The sequence below is a fragment of the Vipera ursinii genome (genome assembly GCF_947247035.1).
Source record: "Vipera ursinii genome assembly, chromosome: 4".
NCBI lineage: Eukaryota > Metazoa > Chordata > Lepidosauria > Squamata > Viperidae > Vipera > Vipera ursinii.
Window position 1 is genome coordinate 90,915,554 of NC_139514.1, and position 12,562 is coordinate 90,928,115.

The 12,562-nt window shown below is 35.2% G+C and overlaps 1 protein-coding gene across 2 annotated transcripts in view; it reads right to left on the reverse strand.

The window, feature by feature from the left end:
• The window catches only part of MCF2L (MCF.2 cell line derived transforming sequence like), a 115,787-nt gene that overhangs the window by 9,864 nt on the left and 93,361 nt on the right, over positions 1–12,562 (reverse strand). For both annotated transcript variants that reach the window (XM_083362494.1, XM_083362493.1), the window contains 13 exons: positions 12,021–12,140; positions 11,726–11,917; positions 10,513–10,704; positions 9,708–9,867; positions 9,510–9,586; positions 8,818–8,894; positions 8,343–8,409; positions 6,910–7,025; positions 4,694–4,763; positions 3,422–3,514; positions 3,240–3,332; positions 1,583–1,708; positions 155–376 (listed from right to left, as the gene is read on the reverse strand). In XM_083362494.1, the coding sequence (XP_083218620.1) occupies positions 155–376; positions 1,583–1,708; positions 3,240–3,332; positions 3,422–3,514; positions 4,694–4,763; positions 6,910–7,025; positions 8,343–8,409; positions 8,818–8,894; positions 9,510–9,586; positions 9,708–9,867; positions 10,513–10,704; positions 11,726–11,917; positions 12,021–12,140 (1,605 nt within the window). The remainder of the gene's footprint in view (positions 1–154; positions 377–1,582; positions 1,709–3,239; positions 3,333–3,421; positions 3,515–4,693; positions 4,764–6,909; positions 7,026–8,342; positions 8,410–8,817; positions 8,895–9,509; positions 9,587–9,707; positions 9,868–10,512; positions 10,705–11,725; positions 11,918–12,020; positions 12,141–12,562) is intronic.

Below are 12,562 nucleotides of genomic sequence, written 5' to 3' on the forward strand. Positions count from 1 at the left end.
CTTTAACAGAATAGAAACAAGGCAATTTTAGTTTTATTCCAATGTAACTGGACTTCGACCCAACACTCAAATATTTAAAATTAAACAATTCAACATTCAGAACTTCACATCCAAACATTTGTCTATATATTTTAAATGTATCTTTAAATCTTACATTTAAAGAATTCTTAAAACTGTACGAAGGAGCTTTTTCATATCCTTCTCCATTTTCTTCTCTCTTTTTACAAAATAAGATCGCCTTCTCGTGGAGGAAGAGGTGTCTTTGCATTGGCTTAAATCGAGCCAAATCTTTCACTATAGAGTGGCCCTTTTTATGATCAATCCATACGTTAAAGGATCCTTGCATTAAAAGTTTGCCCAGTTCATTCAGGTTCCCCTTCAAGAAAAAAAAGTGTGTGTGCGCGCACACACACACACACACAAGTCAATAGAACTGCAAGTAGATGATTTTATTTTTGATTACTAACATTTGATTGTTAAACAATGATGGCCCAAGTAATATAATTTAGCTGAAGTTCAAAACCAAAGGAGAGAATGATTATTTTGTTTACATGTAGTCCTTAACTTATGACCATAATGGATCCTGCCCATTATGATGATAAGTATCATCATTAAGTGAGGCACCCATCTGATTCCCTCACTTAATGACCACATTCCCTGCTCTCTCTGTTGTAGAGCACAGGGTGCCTGAAGGATGGGGGGGAGGCCCTGGGAAGCCTAACCCAAGCCCAGGCCTCCATTGCCCAGGCCCACCCACTCTCTGTGAGGAACACAATGCTCTGCTTCCCACCCCGCTGAATCCCTGCAGGTCTTGAGCCTGCTTCCCAACACACTGGGCCTTACAACGCTCTCTTCCCTATCACAGCTTAGTCTATATTTTCTAAAGGTTGCCTTTGGGAAGAAACAGCTGATCTTCCCATAGGACATGTGGTACCATCCTGGAAGCAGTGACCATTTTGGGATTGGAGGCAATTCACAGATCATACTGCAACTGCTTCCAAAATGGTGTCTGCTTCCAGGACAGCACCACACAGCCTCTATACGTACAGGAAGGCTGTGGAGCAGATTGGCTGGTTCTCCCTTTCTGAATGTGATATCAGAGAGACTGGAGATTGATGCCAGGGGAAGGTAAGCAGGTGGGGAATACTCACACCAGCAAGAAAAAGAAAAATAGGAAAGATTAACTATACTGCCTTGAAGTCCTAATGAAATTTGGGATTTAATTTGAACAAAAAATATTTTTTTCATGCCACTGGAAAAATAAAATATTTGTACTACTTATATAGGCTTGGTATATAAAATATGAGATAGCAAAAACTGACAGTTGGCTTGGGATCCCAATGGGGGAATATCACACTAGAAATGGTTGATTGACTAATATCATCTCCCACCCAGCCCCTTGTATATTCAGTCTCCTTCTTCCCTATCTTTGGTTATAATTTGGAATTTATTGCAATTTTAATGTAATTTTAAACATTTATGTGTATATTTATAGTTTTATTTTATTGTTGTAAGCTCCCCAGAGTCACTTTGTGGCAAGATGGGCAGCAAATTTAATAAACAAACAAATATTATGAGTTACCTCATAGCCAGTGATCGCAATCTGATGCATGGAATCATTAACTGCTTTAAGAATTCCCAATATTGACGTCAGGGCCACTTGGAGATCTTCAGCACCTTCACAATTTTTACTATATTTTAACATTTCCTGTTGGAAAATTACATATACCTCAGGCAACAGAAAATCACCTGTAGTGAATCCTTAAGGGAATGCTTAATAGGCCTTTTTTAATCTACTGTGGCAAAAGTCTTGAATGATTTCAAAGATGAATACAATTTACATTTAATTATTTTCAAATAAATAGATATTAAATCAACTGGATAGAATAAAAGACCATTAGCTTCATGATCAATTATTGATCACTTCAAGGGCCATCTTTGTCCAGTGCCTAAGTTGTCCTCCCCAGCCACTTTCAGAATGGAGAGTTTGCTTAATCAAGCTATTGCTTCTTGAGTAGCATTTCTCTGCAGAATACTACTTCTGTAAAAAAATGCTGGCAACTTAACAAACTCAGCTGTGACCTTAATTAGTTGATCAGAACAGTCTGAGCAGGCTGCTGCCTGAAACTGAGTAGATCTTAATCAGTTTTATAGAAAGGGTTTTATTTTTATTTTTCCCCTAAGTGTGTGAGCATGCTAGCCAAACAGTCAGTGGTAGCACATTTCTCTCAATGTATATTCTCTACTGTGTGCCTACTTACTCATCTATAACCCATCTTTCCCAATGAATGTAAATTCATATATTAATTTACTTCTTGCTAATTATCTGATCACCAGAGTGAACATTCCAAAGGATAGGAGAATGAGAAAAAGCGCTACAAGCTTGGCCTCTGAAACTTGGCTTCCTTGGGAATCAAATTTCAGAGATCATCCTTACAGTTTAGGCTCACCCAGTAGTGGCAGGCAAATTTCTCTGACACTGTAAGTATGTTCAGGGATAATTTCTTAATAATATTTTTGAAAGGTTTGCTGCCATCCTGGTGTTTCCCTTGGTGCTCTTGTTCTTTGATATCTATCCTGCAAATCCTAAATTAAATGATGATGCACAAACTAGCAGCAACCATCATTTTCTGTATTCCTTCTATCCCCTTAAGATGTTACTGAAGGTGTTGAGTAGTCAAGGTGTTACTGTACAAACTCTACTTTCCATTTGTAAAGTAGAAGCATTCAGAATCCTGGATTAGACTTTTTTCCTGTAGAAAGAACCAGTTTTGATTCAGCAAAAGGATCCGACTTTCAGAAAGGATAAATTTTATTGCCCTGAAGTCTCTCTTGGAGCATCATCTTTTGCTTATTTGGGGGAAGAGATTATTCCTTGATCTTCCAATTATGGTGAAAGTAAGCTATACAAAGGAATAGTAAATGTAACAATGTTTGCCCTTCTCTGTCCCTTCCCAAATATCCCTTCTGTCTGAAAAGATGATTCCTTAAGAGGAACATGGAGTTTTCTGTCATAATTTGCTAAGGACAACCTCAAAGCATATTGCAAATTTCAAGCCACTGGACAAAAAATTATTTTGTTTACAGTTATTAAAAAAATAATCTCTGAAGTGTGCCACAAATGTGACTGCCTGCATTTCCCTGGTATGTCCCCTGTTTTTTGTCCCACATGATTTCAGTTGATCAACCAACCAACCAACCAACCAACCAACCAACCAACCACATAGCTGAATTCCTACCTTTAGCAACAGTTGATATTTGGTTATTCTTTGAACGGGCTTTAGTAAATAGGAATCCAAACTCAACTTGTGATCAAGTTTTCGTTGACACTCCTACAAAAAAAATAAAAGACAGACAATAACATCTTCCCCACAAGGTAATAATTGACTAAGCAATATGGTCCCAAGTACATAAAAAATACCTGGAAAAATGCTGAATCTGAACACTGCCTCCAAAGGCTTTCTGATCGAGGTTTATTTTGACAATATTTTTCATAAATTTTGAAGTCTTTCATCTTAATTTTAAAAAAGAGAACCATGAATTAAACAATGAAGCATCCATTTAATAGCTACATCTATAATAACAACCTTACCGAAAGACCATATTCTTCTGTCTAGAGATATTGGCAGAGAGTACTGATGCATCTCAAAAACATTTTTCCTGTTCATATTTCTGCTATTATTTTTCCTTTATAGGAAACCTGAAAATCTGTAGTATACATTTACATAAATCAAGGAAAATAATGAGACATTAAGTGGGTACTTTGCTTCAAAGTAATGCTATCTCTTTTTAGGGATAATGAGCAATGGGGGATTAGTTGGATATACAAGTCCCACATCCAATATCCCAATGTGTATGTTACAGTGATCATCATTTAGTGTAGTACAGTATTTCTCAACATATGTAATGTTTAAGATTTGTGGACTTCAAATCCTACAGTTCTCCAGCCAGCCATACTGCCTGGGGAATTCTGGGATTTGAAATCCACATATTTTAACATTGCTGGTGTTGAGAAACACTAATTTAGCATAAAGATCAAGATCTATATAGACCACTATATGAGAATGGTGGGAGAGTAGCTTGACTTTGCAACAAAATTTCTTTCTTTATATGCACATGTAACCTTGCACTGATGATTAAAATTTTTCTTACTTCTGGAGTATTATGGCACTAGTACAGCTGATCTGTAATTAGGCACTTCATATAATCAAAGCATTACATGAAATGGAAATCTGGTTGTTACATGGTCAAAGTATCTGTTCATCTATCTGAGACTCATCAAGGCTCTTCTGAATGAACCTGAGATCTCCTCCTTCTCCTCTTTCCATTTCCTTCTTCTCCTCCTCCTGCAAATGTTGTGTAATTCGCCTTCTGAATACAAATCCTAGCAGGGTTGTTTTTTTTACAAATAGTACCAGCAATAACAATTTCTGGAATTTTCCCCACAGGGTATCTGTAATAGCACTAAGGGAGAAGACTTATAAAATGTTGGTGAGTATAACAGGGATACCTTGGTGGTATTGCTCTGCTGTTCTCACCAACATTGAAAATCAGTCTTATTGGGAATGATGGAAATGCCAATCAGAAGTCAGCGAGTCCCAGGGATATACATCCTTGGATCCTGAAAGAATACTGAGAAAGAGCAATTTAGTAACAAATGTTGATTCCAAGTGACTTAAAATCTAATACTTACCCGTTCAAGGAAACAACGTCCTATCAGTTGAGGGTAGTCTATATAATCTTCTATTTCTCTCAAGAATATTCTATCAAAAATAATGATTGTATTTTATTGATGTGATGAAATAATGTAACATACCTACACGTGCCCACATGTATTCTATTCTAAATTTACATGCACATTCTAATACATTTCTGGAGCAGGAATCTATAATGGCTGCATGTGCATAAGCAAAATTTACTATTTGCATTAAAAATAAAACAGTTTACCCTTACACTGTATAAATTACTGATGATGCTGGAAAAAATTCATTTACATAACATTATTGATATGTATGGTCATAACACTGAGCAGTACTGTCTTCTCCAACATGATGCTATTCAAATATCCTGAATTTACAGTTTCTAATAAACCTTACTTTCATTGCCAACTCATTTAGTCAATATCAGGTTTTGAGCCATACATATAAGCAGTCTCTACCTTGACTTATATCTGACTATATGTAAGAACAATTGGAAAAGAAAAAATAAGAGGAAAGAGAATGAGACTGAAATATATACATGCACATGTGCATTTTATATAAAACATAGTCTGAAAGACTTTGAAAAATGATTCTACATAAATATTAATTTCAAATAAAAGCTTAACCACATTCAAATGTTTATAGATAGGTATTTAGAATATAAAAAACAACACTGAGATTTTGTTTTGGTTATAGTGAGCAGCTAAAAGATTGCCAGTAATTTTTGGAAATGAACCAATTATAGCATGAGAAAAAATTCTCCCAGGTAATTTACCAGCAGATGACTTGTTATTTCGATATCTAAGCATAATTCTAAAATTGTTGCATTTAAATTAAGTTCATATAATTTTCATACACACAGACAACAGTTCAAGTAGGTAGTAGTATAAAGTCAGGACTTCATGAAAGATATAAAAGGACAAGAGCAATAATTGTACTTAATTATTTCCAGTAAATCACAATTTCCAATTTATTCATTAACAGTGAATAACAGAATCAGCAACCATTTTTTAATTGGAGCAGTTAATATCACATAAGGGTGCATTTCTATAGTTTGGCCACTGGGCGGACTGTGAGTCATGTGGGCTCTAAAGTGAGGAATAATGCTTAAAAGTTTTTAAAAAGCAGATGCCCAATTCTGAAATCAGAAAGCATCCTTCCAGGATCTCTTCCTCTGTTTGCTTAGACCCCCTCCCCCTCTATTCCAATTCACATAGAAAACCACATAATTTTGTCTCCCTAGCATTATATTCATTGAGAATATAATTATTGGCTCATATTGCCAATAATAAAATGGCATTTATTTCATTCAAAGTGTTTCTCAATCTCAACAACTTTAAGATGTGTGGACTTCTGCTGATTGGAAAATTCTGGGAGTTGAAGTTCACACATCTAAAAAATTCTTGAGGCTGAGAAACACTACTGTACTCTATTGAGAAACACTGTTTGCAATACCTGTATGAATCCTTATAATATCACGGAATCAAGGTTGGGATTTTAGAGACCACTAATCCCAGCCCCTTGCGTAGTGCAAGATCCACTGGAGTTATCTCTGACAGATGACTATCCAGCCTCTATTTGACCAGCACAAGAGAATTCAGCATTTCATCTGATATTTTGTTCCAGTGGTTGATAGCTTGTATAATCAAGAACACACTCCTGGCAGCTAATAGCACATATATTTAAATTTGCACACAAAATGCATGATTCTCTGTTGCCCCATTAAAAATACAGTGAAACTATTACTTCTGGTCCTGTCTTCTGGGCAGCAGAACTCAAAAAAGAATCATGCATTTTGTGTGTATATTACGGTAGATGTATACATGCATGTGTGAACTCCATGGGAATCTTAACAACATGGATTATGAGGAATCCCTATTCAAGAAAGAGAAATTAAATTTATTATAAGTGAAAATTTTATGAAAACTATAAGCAGGAGTCTTATGGAAAGAACTTATGCCATCATTGTTAGTTTTGTTTGTCAGACTATTATGAATTTCAAAATTTCTAATACAGCCTTTATTTAACACCCTGGTTTTCATCCTATGCTGGACCACAGTCTCATTGTTCTTGGCCATTATGGCACACTGGAGGGTATCATCTGGGAATATGGTGTTCTAACTGTGTTAACAATGGGACATTTCCTTTGTTATTATTTTAATGCCCTATTTATATTGCCAGAAAGCTTGTATGAGATATAAATCCCAACCTGTTGTGAAAGTGATAGATTTCTTCCATATTTCCAAACAACACATCTTTCTTATTTTGTAGCCCAGATGAAATGAGATGTGCCATTAAGGGGTTGTCCATTTCTGCTGCATAGCCCTGTAATACAAAAGGGAAGCAGATTCATTGCTTCCACTGAATTCCATTTAAGAGTCTTCTATCTTCAACAATTGCAGCCTGCTGACTGCTAATAAACATGTTTCAATATTAATTTGCTCAGGCCTATAATTTATGAACATTTAATTTAGAAAAATAGTTAACATGAACAAATTTTGTAAATAATTAACATGTGTTTTTGAGCTGTTTATTACATGTAAGTCAGAACTATTTATAGCCACATATACAGATGCTAATTTGAATGTTTTGACTCCAGAGTTGATCACAAAGTCTGCAGGTTTTCACAGAATGACCTTTCAAGGCAATTGTTCTTTCTTCTTCCTTCCTGACCCAAGTTCCTGTTTATGGCTTCTGCTCTAGGCAACAAGACTAAACCCATTATTTAGCATACCAGGAAAGACGCAGAAACCTGCTCTTTAAACACTCATTAGACTAGAGAAGATTCTGCTTTTAGTTGATGTATCCAAAACAGCTGGCTTTGAAAGGGAAGTAATACAAAATGGCTGTATTTGGTCCCGGGGAACTTCTCTCAAGGGAGAATACATACTTAGAAAAGGAAGAAGCTTCAATGACATTCTAATTCTCTCTTCCATGCCCTTATATTTAAGCCATTATATTATAGTCTTTATTTCATCCACCACTAGAAACAAGAGGAGCAAAAAAGGGGATTGTCTTAATCTTAATGGGAACCAAAAGAATATAATGTCCATGTCCTTGATTTTCAGTTTCTCTTGCCTTCAGTAAAAATAACTTTAAATTAAAATAGGGGGGATCAGAATATATTCACAATGGGCTAGATGGTTGTGAATCAAGCCAGAAAAAAGGAAGCTTTTCACCTTCTTGACTTGGTTCTCCTTCTTGACTTCAGCGATGGTGGTGGAGAAAATATTGACGGAAGCTGAAGCTGTTACTTTTTTGGTCACAGAATGCTTCACAGCATTCATACATTGCACTTAGCCATATTGTTTCTTAGTTTATTTCTTCAGCAAATTTTAATTAGGAAAAAAACCCCCACAGATTAAGGTGACATGTGAACTCAGTGGACCACCTCTTTTAAAGTGAGCAGTGCCCAGCAGTATTCACTTTAAGAAAAAGACTTCAATTTCCAAAAGTCAAATCTTTCTAGAAGAAGGCTGATATATTTTTTAGAACATTTGTGTTCTGTAAAGTAACATTTTTGTCCCACAAATATTTGATTCCATGTACTACCTATGTAAATAAACCACAGCATTTTCTACATTACAGATTAACTAAGGAATCATTTGAAATAAACCATTGGCAAGGATTTAAAAAATGTACCTCAAGAACACAGAGAAGTTCCTCCACATAAGCTCGTTCAGTTTCAAGAAGTTCATTCATTACGTGTCTATCAACATTAAGGAATAAATGAGTTATTAAATGGTTTCAGATTTTAAAGCCTTTAAATGTGTAGAATTTTCATCAGTGGAGATCAAGAATTGATTTTTAATAAATAGTAGCAACTGCAAAACAAATTGGATGGTGTTTCTTAGATCCGATCACAGAGAAATATTTTACCAAAAATTGTTTGCCTTAAGGCAACTAATATGACAAAAAAAGGGTTTTGCTGTAGCCAAGAGGATGGATACAGAAATATTGCCAAAAAAAAGGATTAGTGATTAGAACTGAATGACTCCTGCTTGATTAACACATTTGAGTTGCCCATTAATAACTTCTACTATCTTTAAATGCATTTGTTTGACATTATTCTGGAAACATTTCTTACATATAGTTGCTTGGATAAAAATATACTCACTTGCGTAACACTGCTAGATTTTCTTCATCATCTGTCACAGACACACTTCTAGACTGCTGTATTTCACTTATCTCACTCTAATAAAAACAAGAACAACAACTTGGCATCAAATCTTTAAAGCCAAACCTCTCCTTTCCAAAATGTGTTTGGCTAGAGACAGAAAACTTTGGTCCACATAAACGCAACACATATCCGATTTTTAAATGGTGTGACATACATGCATATGCTAATATATATGGCCTGTCATTTAAAATTAAAGATTAAGTACTTATATTGCAAGAAAGTATCCCAAATGCATTATGCAATTACCGGTAATAGAGAAGATGAGAACATTAGACAAACTGTATAATATGAACTCATATTAGGCAAAATGCATGTGACACGTAATTATTGCTAAGTTGTTCCATGTTAAACAAAAAATTATTTTCCAAATCCTGGTATAGGATGCTGGGACACAATTCGACTGTTCCTGATCTCCAAATCAAGGTCACCTAGCAGATCAAGGAAAAAAGTGTTAATGCAGAGTCTTTCTCTTGCAGGAAATGCCTTGCTCTACTCCTTACTGTAGCACCAGCAATAGAAAAATGATATCTAAGCTCAGATGCATCAGGAATCTGATTCAATAGGCTGCTTCATATGCTTAGGGAGAATTTAACATGTCAACTGTCTCTATTTCATTCATACACTGTTACCTTCATTTTTCTGACGGTCACTCCCCTTATTGCATGGTTATCAGAGCTGGACGAATCTTCAAACTCTATTTGAAGGCCTGGTATGTGAAACAGAATCAACCACTGTAACTAGAGCTCATGTTAAGCTAAGCATACTTGCCAGATCAATAATTTTTGTTTTCAACTAAAACACAATACCTTGACTGATTGGTTTCTTACCTGGATAAGGACAAGGTGATTTTAGATATCCCTCTGGTCTAGGTGCCACTGGTTGAACAGGGCGTGTTTGCTTAGCTGCTAGCTTCTTAAGGCTGACTTGCCTCTTTTGAAACATTTCTTCCATACTTTTCTGTTTCTGAAAAACCTTTTTTACATGTTTCTGTAAAAAGAGGAGGCAAAATTCTATGTGGACCATTGAATTCATATGACATCATTTTAAAAGCTGAATATGGAAAGCGATGCACATCAATGTGCTCAACATTAAATTGATGCACTATACAAAATACATTTATTAGACCGAATCTAAGCCAGTGAATTATGTCTTCTTAAATAGAGCAGGACTGGGATGGTCTGGAGAATTTGCAGCCATGGTGAAAACCAAGTGACTTACCACTCTTTATGTGAGTATAGTGCCTCTGTTAAAATAAGGAGTGTTGATATAAGATAGCGTATTTAAGAGTATCTGAAACATTTATGATTCCCAAATCTCAAAAATATTATATTGCAGTAATTGGGTGGCTTTTCCAGTAAATTAAATGACTTATGGAAATTTAGCAATGACAAATACACTGCCACTATCTATGTTATGGTAGACATCTATAAGTGAGTTCTTTAACCAAACAGTTAATTTACTTGAAAAGTTACCCACCTAGGCCATTGATGTTATAGTTTATGGAGGTTTTGGTTCAGTAAGCTGAACAGACATATTAAGTGGTTTCAACTCAAATATTCCAAGTCAATACTTATATATGTTTTTGTAAAAATGTGATGAAATATTGTTCTGAAATCTTGATATTAAGATTACCATTAATTCCTCAGTAAGGATAACTTCAAATTCTTTGGACAAGGAACTTGGTTCCCTGAGTTTATTATCACCACCCATGTCCAAAAACTGCTCAAGTTCCTGCAGAGCTGCTTCTGCTCCATCCTGCGATTGGCATTTGTCTACAGGTTGAGAAGCCAGCAGATAAATTCCATCTTCACACCACTGCATGCACTACAAGGGAGCCAAGAAAAACACATCGTGAAAATGCTGCATTATACAAATTATTTATGTTATCAAAATTACCAGAATGATTTGAAGAAACCAGGATTCTTTTGATTGTACTATTCAAGCTACTATGTTGTGAGGATAAGTGAGCTTGGCTGATCCAGAGACAGAACTGTGAAACTTGGAAATGGTGGAAGAGATGAAAGATTTTATCTCCAAAGACAGTTGAAGCAAGAAAATATTCTGAAGTTGCAGCCTCAGCAACAGTAAGAGCACATACTACTGGCATTTTTAAACAATGCATTGTATTATGTATAATGTTTACCCTAACAGAAACTGTTCAGAAGATGAGCAAAAAATGAGATCAAGTTTTTCTCTCCTCACACTAACAGTCCATAACTGTATGACATGACCACATCCTATATATTGAAAGAAGACATTTTCTGATTTGTCACAATCTAAATCTAGGCTCCATTAAGATTATACTTTGAGGATTACCTGTATATTTAAAGCTTAATCAGCAAATAAGAGAGAAAATGGAGAGAAAAGACATTAACTAAGTTTAATGCTGACTATAATGGAAACCCCTTATAGACCTTTTGTGTGAAACCAAACAAATGAACTTGTGAACACAGGGTTTTTGTGAGGAAAATAGGAGGAGGAGGATATGTTGGGTATGTTTGCCACCTTGAGTTATTTGTAAAAATAATAAAGGTGGGATGGATGGATATATAGATAGCTAGATAGCTATATTTGAGATTTAGAAAAAATATAGAAAAAATAAAAGCCATGCTATATTCACAGAGGAAGATGTTAATTTATATTTATAACTGCTATAAAAGACAATTGGAAGTTACTTCTTTATATTTTCTTTTTTTCTGCACTTTTGACTTTCTTTCCTTTCTTTCCTTTCCTTTCTACTTTATTCTAAATATGACTTCTTTTTAGTTTTTATCTTGTTAAAAATCTTAATGAAGTTGTATATAAAAAAATAAGTAAGAAGGGAAGAGGGTAAGATTAGGTTTACCTTTTCCAACCGTCTATGTAATTCAAATGAATGGTTCAGGAGAGCCGTTTTTTTATTCACTTCTGAAATAATCGTTTCATAGTGATGTCGGAGTTCACTGCACTTGGGAAGAATAGAGTCCACTGCATAATGCTTGTTTTCTATAAACTCGTCTCCTTTGGAAATTAATAAGCTGGCTTTTCCCAAAACTTCCTAAGTAAAATAATATAGCAGAAAAAATAAGTTGTAACATTATCTCATTATAAATATGTCCCACAGAAAAATGTGTCAAAGTAAAGAATCCTTATATCTTTACTTGTGATTTTTCTTCAAAACTGGCAAGATCTTTCAGAAGGTGTTCCACATGTGAACTGCTGTTTCCCATTTCAGTGAAATGAAATAATTTCTCAGACACACTATCAAGTGCTGTTTTGACCTAAATGAAATAGAATATATCATTTTTTGTAAGTCACAACAGTGTAGGACAACTACAAATCAGACTTTGGATCACAGAAATCAACTAGTGATCATGATCATAGAAACATATATAAGCAATATTTTTTTGAGAAACTTTATATTATGGTTCTTAGAGCATACAGAATAACACCATTGGAAAGGACTTAGAGTTCTTCTAGTCCAGCCCCCTGCTGAGGCAGGAGACCCTATACCATTTCAGACTGATGATTGTCTAATCTCCTTCTTAAAAACCTCCAGTGTTAGAGCACCCACAATTTCTGGAGGCAAGTCATTCCACTGATTAATTGTTCTAACTGTCAGGAAATTTCTCATTAGTTCTAGGTTGCTTCTCTCCTTGATTAGTTTCCATCCATTGCTTCTTGTCCTACTGTCATGTGTTTT